Source organism: Alligator sinensis, unplaced genomic scaffold (assembly GCF_000455745.1).
Source record: "Alligator sinensis unplaced genomic scaffold, ASM45574v1 scaffold1368_1, whole genome shotgun sequence".
Lineage (NCBI taxonomy): Eukaryota > Metazoa > Chordata > Crocodylia > Alligatoridae > Alligator > Alligator sinensis.
In genome coordinates, this window is record NW_005842725.1 from 631644 (window position 1) to 640063 (window position 8420).

General features: G+C 50.5%; 1 protein-coding gene across 1 annotated transcript in view; it reads right to left on the reverse strand.

Annotated features, from left to right (window-relative positions):
* Positions 1–4152: 4152 nt before the first annotated feature.
* The window catches only part of VSIG2 (V-set and immunoglobulin domain containing 2), a 22080-nt gene continuing 17812 nt past the window's right edge, over positions 4153–8420 (reverse strand). Inside the window, exons 6-7 of the mRNA XM_006034334.1 lie at positions 6003–6150; positions 4153–4294 (exon numbers count right to left, since the gene is read on the reverse strand). Of these exons, the coding sequence (XP_006034396.1) occupies positions 4153–4294; positions 6003–6150 (290 nt within the window). The remainder of the gene's footprint in view (positions 4295–6002; positions 6151–8420) is intronic.

Below are 8420 nucleotides of genomic sequence, written 5' to 3' on the forward strand. Positions count from 1 at the left end.
TAGGGCTGGAAGGGACCTCGGAAGATCATCAAGTCCAGTCCCCCGCCCAAAGGGCAGGAAGTCAGCCGGGTTCATAGGATCCCAGCAAGATGAGCATCCAGTTTGCTCTTGAAGGTGTTCAATGTGGGCGCTTGAACCACGTCCGGTGGCAGGCTGTTCCAGAGCATGATGTATGATGGCATGATGTAAATGATGGGGACATTAGTGTGGCAGGCACTGCTGTTTCCCCGGTCACTGAGAGGATTTGGGGTGCTTATGCTCAGAGTTGCAATTGATTTCCCTTGCAGGGGGCTTTTTCAGGCATGTCCTGGGGCGTGGGAGAATGCAAGGGGCTCTCTTTGTTGTTAATTAGCATGAGGTTGCCAGGCTCTGGGGCAGGGTGTGACCATCACTGCCATCATGGAATACAGCATCTCTTCAGTGCAGGACCAGCACTCACATTAGAGGTGGGGAAGATTCCCAGAATCCTTTGGGGAAAGAAAGGCACAGGGCCTTCAGGAGGGAGCAAGAGTGATGCCCTGCCATGGCTCTGCCTGGGACAGGGGTGTTGGGGCTGTGACCCTTTGCACCCATCTTCCAGGGAGGGCTGTAGAGCTCTGCAACCCCCTTGGCTTGGCTCTGCAAACCCCTTGGCCCAGGGCAGGTCTCTCCTTTGCTGGAGGGGGGAGGGGTTGATGTGGGGCAAAGAGTCTCTGTCTGGTGGGATCTATTTGGCCCTGGAGTGGACACTGATCACTGTCCTGTGCTGTGCTCCCCCCATGCCAGCCCCACTCTGCCATGCCCTCCAGCCCAGGGAAGCCTGCACTGTTTCAGTACAGTGCCTGGTCAAGGAAAGGGAAGGTGCCTCAGGCTGGTCACACTCCAGCCTACACTCCTTTTCCTGCAAGCTGCCAGCTCTCTGCCTTGGACAGGCAGCACAGGTGGGACTGCCCTGTCTCGGCAGGGAGGGGACTGAGGGGAAGGAGGGGTGAAGGCAGGGAGGTAGCTCTGGCTCTCACTCTGTTTTTGCCTGCAGTGGCTGAGAAGTGACAGATGGAGCATCCCCTTTGCAGAGAAGATGACGCCCAGCCATGTTCCTGACTCCCCCAGCGCCCCATCAGCTTTCAGAAGAATCAGTCTCGCTTCCTCATGTTTGTTCCCAAGGATGTGCTGCTCTGGCCTCCCCAGGACGCTCCTTTGAGTTTGTGCCATCTCCACTTCTCAGCCTGGGGATTAGCACTTCCTGCCTCCTACAGAGCATAGACCCTGCCCTCTCCCCCATCTCTCACCTTGATTGTCTATGCATCCCTCTCCTCCCCTGATGCTCTTGCCAGTAGCGTAACTAGGGCAGGGTGACTGGGGAAGCAGCACCAGATGCTTATTTTGAGGCAGAGGGGACAGAAGCATAATAGCTGCTGTTGCAACTGCACTAGCAGCACTGACAGCCAGAAGTTGCCGCAGCCTCCATGCATCACTGCTGCCCTGGGTGCTCAGCTGCTCTGTTATGCCTCTGGCTCTTACACTATGTATGTTCCCCACCCTTGGTCCCTGCTCTGAGCAGGGTCTGAGCTCTCCAAAGGGCAGGACACAGTTGCACCAGCTTGGCAGGGCAGACTCCTCTCTTGATCTGGGAGGTGGACTGCTCAGAGCCTCAGCTGCACCATGGTTTCAGCACAGCCCTCCCATGCATGCTGCATGTTGGTTTCTTCCTTGCACTCAGTGTACTAGCCCAGTTAACAGTCCCAAACTCAGCACCATGCCTTGCCCAACTGTCCCCCAGGCTGAGGTGCTGTTGTCCTCTGAGCCCATTTCATGTTTGGGCTGGAAGAAAACCTCTATTCTACTAATGGCTGGAGAACAGCCAGGCTCCTGCTGCTTGTTATCCCGAGTCAGAGATCGCAGTCAGGCCTGCACCCCAGCCTGACCTCAACAATGCTGTACCTCTGGAAAACCTTGATTCCTGGGGTGTACAGAGGGAGAATACATTCAGCCTCCTTTCTGGTGACACACAAAAGGGAGCAGAGCAGCAAAGTATGGAAATCCCCATGCCTCTTTACCATGCCCCAGCTGTGTGCCCCTCCTGCCTCAGCTTGCACCAGAGCCCCTGCTCCACATGCATGCTGCCCCTGCATCGGCACAGCTGGAAGGAGCTGGTGCCGAGTGTTTTTTTCTATAGTACTTTTTGGTTTGCATGTGATTTCTCTGGAAAAGTTGGAATGTTAATAAAGGAATGTTGATATGAGCCCCGAAAGCCTGTTTATTCTCGTGCCTGGAGAGCCTCTGACCCATGCACACACCCCTCTCAGGGGACCACCTCACACCAGTGCAGAAGAGCTCCAACTTTGATTCTTTGCCCTACCAGAAAGGATCATCTCACCATGAACCTTACCCATCTGGGATGAGAACTAATGCTCCCCAGTGCTGGCTTGCTCCCACTCCCTGCATGGAGATCTCCCTCCCACTATGATAACAGTGGTGCAGGGACCCCAGAAGCCAGAAAGCAGTCTTCTTCAACTCACAGCTGAGTCAAGGCTGCAGGTGTTTGTGAAGCTGCAGGAGCCCAAAGTCCCCATGCTGGAATGGGCCCGGACACTAAGGAAAGCCACGGCTGTTTGAGGAGTCGCATAGCTTCTGTAACCCAGTGCTGAGACAGTGCTAGATTAGAGTGGAAAGCTGCTAAAGAACCATGTCCCTGCCTCTCCTAGATGCTCTCTTTGACACTGGAGCCCTTCCTTTCAGGGTCCCAGAGCCGAGTACAGCTGGGGGCACACAAGGGGCGAGCCTTGCCCAGCCCACACAGCAAGTCAGCAGCAAAGCATTGAATAGGTTACCAGCACAGCCATACTCCCTGCAGTACCTTGGGCTTCTCTTGGAGGCCTGGGCCCATTATTTAGACCCTAGCTTAGCTAAGGGTGGAGGTCTGCTCATCCAGGGCACAAACATGGAGCCTAGGAAGCCATGCTAGCTGTCCTCACTGCCCTGAACTGTCCTGTTCAATGCACAAATGTTGTGTGGATGACAGACCAGCACTGGGCCTGGGTCACCACTGGAACAAAAGCTGTTTAAGGAACTAAAGCCCCCTTGCTCCCTGCTTCCTCCCATCTCTGGCAGGCCATTCTCCCCCTTACAGCTCAGCAAGGCAGCAAGGTACAGAATAGCTGCTCTGGGTAGTGCTGGTGTTTGCTGTGTGGTACAAAGCTGAGCAAAGTGAGACTTTGCTAGTGTATATGCAAGTTTTCAGGTCATGCTTTGATGTCTCAACCCATCAAGAAGTGTTTTCTATACCTTTTGTTAGGTCCTGGGGCAGGCTCTGTGTTCAGTCAAGGGAGACCTGTGGGGGGCACAGGGAAGAGCTGGAGTAGAACAGAGTAGTCTATCACGTGCATCAACCCCCGATGCAGTACGGTGGGACTACAGCCCTGGCTAGAGCTCCCAGGGCTCCAGAGAACCATTTTGGTCTGGATGTCCTGACAACATGGCTCCAGGAGATGCCCCACCTCTGCCAGGTTACAGGTCCAAGCCTGCGAGGAAAAAAGCAGAAACCTCTGAAGTGATGGTCCACAGCACAGCCCTGCCCAAGGAAGCAGTTGGTTTGGATGGATACAGGCCCCAGCATGTGTGCAAGACCTCAGTTAAAGAGCAGAGCAGTGACCCTCATGGCTCCCCATTAGCTCCACTTTCTTTTCTATCTGGTATTTCCCCATCTCCTTCTGGTTTCTGCTCCAGCTACACTGAGGTGCGTTTTAGTTGCGGGCACACATCTTGGTAGGTCTGAGTCCTGGGGCCAGGCAGAGCAGAAGGCAACAGCATCAAGAGACATATACACTCTCAATGCATTTGTGGGGAAATAGCCAAATAATAACTACGGAAACCCCTGCATCCTGAATGGTTAATAAGCCCTTTATGTCAGCCAATCAGAGAACACGGCTTTTCGTATTAAATGGTTATGATGAAATGTTGGAGGAAATACTACAAAACAAACAACACATCCAATGTGGGAAGTGCTGCCTAGGCAGACTGGAGGTCACAAAGGAAAGGTTCCTTGAAGTGGGTAAAACCTCCTTCTGCTGCAAATCTGCCACAATAAAAAACTTAATTAATAACAAGAAAGAATGTAATATATCAAAAACAGCAGCAGTTCCTGAACAGAGCAGAAGCAAGCCCATCCCTGCCTCAGACAACGATGTTGAGTCTGGACTTGGTGGTGCTCATGGACTCTGCCTGTGACGACGGCCGTTCCAGGAAGTGGTTTCCAGGGTCGCTCTCTCTCCTCTGCAAGGAGGTTTCCGTGATCCCTGGGGCAGTGGCATCCTCACTTTCACAGAAGAAAAAATCAATCAGTAATGTAGGCTTGGGACTTCAGCTGGCATAAAGCATCAGCAGACCTAATGCTGACTGCATATTCCCAAGACTGCTCATGTCCGCTCCTACTGGTAACGCCAGCCTCCTCAAGCCCTTCTGCATTATCCTCTCTCCCTTCCATGTTTAAGGGTTCTGGGGACATGCAGGACAGAGCACTAGTGTATCACTAGCAAAGACAGTCTGTAAAGCTGGATTCAGCACCACTCAGCCATGTCCCTCTGCTTGCAGCTCCCACCCACTGGAGGTCTCATCACAGTGAACATGCCCCAGTCTATCTGCAGTACCAGCAGTCCCACACAACGAGCTCCCTGAACAACGCTGCCTCTGTGCACGCTGCTCTAAATTTGCACCATTCAGCTGTGAATATGTTGGCCATAGTAGCAGGCTACTGAGTGCCTCTGGCATTGCAGTCTTCCCCTGAACACTCACCAGCACAGCACCCTTCCCTGACAGCCAGCGTTTTTTGCCAGCAGACCCCCTGACAGCCAGCGTTCCCAGGCAAGTGGGGGCAGGTGAGAGTGCTGGTGCCCCCCCGAGAGCGCCGGCTGGGGAGCGGGGGCGCCAGGAGACGTGGTCCCCTCACAGCTGACTGCGCTCACCCGGAAGCCACTTGCGGATTGGCTGGGGTGGCCGGGGGGGGGACCAGTCGCCCATGCTGGGCACTCTCTGACTCTCTCTCAGTGTTTGGTTGTTCGTTCTGTTTGCTACAAGTCTAACCAGCCACTCACTTTCTCCTCTGGCTACAATGATGTCCATTGGATCAGCCGCAGAGCAACAAGAATAAGAGGTAACAACAAAGCAGCAGACTGGCAAGACATTCATATTCCAGCTCTCTCCAGCCCACAGTCTTTTTGGGCTCTAATGCCAGGCACACAGGGCTGTGCTCTTTGGACTGTATACCCTGGACCTAGAAGGCATGTTATGCACACAGGGCCAACCCAGTCCTCAAAGAACTGTGGCTACAGTGGTCAGAGCTGGTATCAAAAACAGCCAAGCTAGGAATCTGAAAGCTTGATCAGCTGCACTTGCCACCCCAAGATGAGCTCTTGCCCAATAGGCACAGGCGCCCGGGAGCAGGATTAGAACAGGTGGGCTCTGTTAGCTGGAGCCAGAGCCTTTCCCTGCTAAGTTACAGGTGAAATCTCAGCTGTGTCAGTAGTGACCCAATGGGCTAGCAGGTTAGTAGCCAGTGCCCAGTTCAGTGCCCTGAGGGCACCATGGAGCCATCCCCATGGAATTGATAACTTCTGCTAGCACCATCAGAAAAGAAGCTAAGCACTGCCTAGGCTGCTCCCCTCTCTGCCACATGTGGGACCCGGTCAGGGAGGAGGGAATGAGGAAGTTTGCATTGATGCTCCCCGGGCTGGGCCTGCCTTGTGGCTGATGGATTCCAGCCTCCAGGGCTGCTTCCCTAGTACCTTCCATGAGCACTACATTCATCTCCAATCCTTCACAAGACCTCCCACAAGCCAAATCTGAAGCTCTCCCCTAGTCTGTGTGCATGCTGTCTTGCCAGCTCAGTAATAAGCATCTGCCTTCATATGCCCCAGACTTATCATTTATGCTCTGATATGCATGGGTTTATGCACAGGGTGTTAGAGCCCCTCCTGATTTAGTAAGGTGAGAGCTGTGGACAGTGAAGTGGTGTCAGAGGTTCTAACCTTATTTCATTCCCGTTGTAAGTGGATTGGGAATCCTTCTTGTCCCTCTTTCTGTACTGTAACAAATAGACAATAATCACTGCGAACAGGAAGAAGGCCAGGAGGACTCCTATGACAGCTCCCATGATCACTCCAGCTTTTGCAGTACCTATTGGAAACAAATTCAATCAATAGGCAGAGGTTGGCTCACCAGGAGACTATGGCTTTTCCACCCCCTTAAACTACATTTTTGTAATTAACTCTTTAGCAGTCAAGATTTGTCCTTAATGACACACACAATATATCCAAAAACAAGTGAAACATATAAGGGTCACATTTTCAATTGTTTGTATATTAATCCTAGGAGGCTGGGTAAGAAACAAGAGGAGTCAGACACACACATGTATGAGAGGGAACATATGGTGGATATTACTGGGACTTAGTGGGATAAGTCCTATAAATGGGGCACTAAAATTGATGGCTACAACTTATCCAGTGAAGACGGAATGAGAAAAAGCATGGGAGGCAGTGGCACTTCATGTCAGAGGCAATCTTTCCATTGGCAGAATAATAGACAATCCTGAAACACAGGACTTCAGATGTCTATGGATCAGAGACAAGCCAGATTCTTTGGGCAGATGAATCAGAGTTCAGCTAGTAAAAGTAAAATTGAGGTGTTGGTTACAGACCATCAAGCCTCAGAACAAGCTGCTTCTCAAGTATCTGTAAATAATGTGCTGGAAGAAAAACAGCATTTTGTGGGATGACTTCAAGCTGGGGAATGTTTTCTGGAAGTAGCATATGAACAGTAACAACACATCCTTAGCATTTCTAGAATAAGCATAGATGAGCGATATTGGAGATAATTCTGATGGGCAAAAACGAGTTAACTGCTGCCTTAGAAGTCATCTGCTGCTTAGGTACCAATGCTTGTGATCCAGTTACATTTCCTTTGTACAAACCAAATATGGCATCAACCAACCGCTGCATGTTTGAAATTCTAAACAATAAAAGGGCTAATATTCCAAAGCTTAAAGTAGTTGTTGGCCTAACCAACCAGTAGTGCCAATTTAAAGTGGGAATTGTCAAAGGAAAGCTGGAAATGGTCTATGGACATCTGATGGGGCATGTCTACACTGGATGCTTAATGCTCAGAAGACTAATTCTAATGTGCATTAGCGCGTTATGGCAAAAGCCAGGCTAGTGGGCTAATGCGCAGTAGAATTAGTCTACTGCACACTAAGTGCCATAAAAAGACCGTGTACTGGTGCTACTGCACACCAGTCACCACACATTTAATTAGTACCTCATATTAGAGGTACTAAAGGTGCAGTAACAACAGCACATTAATACACGTATAGACACGACCACTGAATACCTGAAATCTAGTATTTCACAGATACAATAAAAGTCATTCTGGGCAAGAAGCCATTCTGGCTCAAAGGAGATGTGGAAGAAGCAATAAAACATAAGATAATAATAATGGTAATGCTATCCTAAGGATAGAAAAGAAGGGAAGTGGGTGGCAATGATTATAAGTTACTGGTAAAAAGGGCAGGTGACTGGTAAAGGAAGCCAAAGGAATTAATGACATGCGAATGCCTGATGAAGTTAAAGGTAAGAAAGTGGTAGCTTTTCCCCATGAAAGAGCTGGCTGAGGCCATGCAGCGAGTCAGAGCCAAGATTAGAACTCAAAGCCTCCCAGCTCTGCCCTCAGTGGTCCCAGTGACTCTGCCAGCCGACAGCGGACCTCTTGTACTAGACAGTCATGCTGTGGTAGTTACCTGCTGTACCCCATCCCTTTTGCTCAGGGTCTCTCTCATGAGACCTATTTTGTGTGATGTATGAGTTCTATTTTAGCAGATGGTCAGTCACTGAACCTGGAGCAAGAAAAGACCTATTAAATCATGTAGGGGCATTTCTGAATATCCTGTCCTTTGAGTTAAAGGTTCCTGTGAAGCAGCTACCCACCCTTGCTAAGTAGAAGCTTCTATAATCAAGCACTCTCTTTCTCATTGAGATGGATATTCACACCTGAAATTTCCCTTTCCTTAAATGTATTCCCTTGCTTCTAGTTCTGTAGCTTTGTTCTCTCTCCCTCCCCCCCCCCCCCCCCCATAATTCCTATGAAGCCTTGATATTTACACCCTTCAAACACATGCAGATGGCTATCAAGTTCTCCTTTTAGTCATGTAGTCAAGCTGTGAAGCCAGCTAACAGGGGAGCTGTCAGTGGATGAGAACTAATTAAAACAGGGAGCCTGACCCAAGTGGGAGCCATGTGCCAAATGAAGAAACAGGAAGAAATTAGTGGAGGAGGGAGTTAGAAGCAAAACCTGCAGCACACTCCTTAGATGGAAGCGGACAGCAGACGGGGATCCCCAGGTCAGAAGGATCTGCAGCACTAGCACCTTCTGAGCCTGGATTCACCTAGCTATCA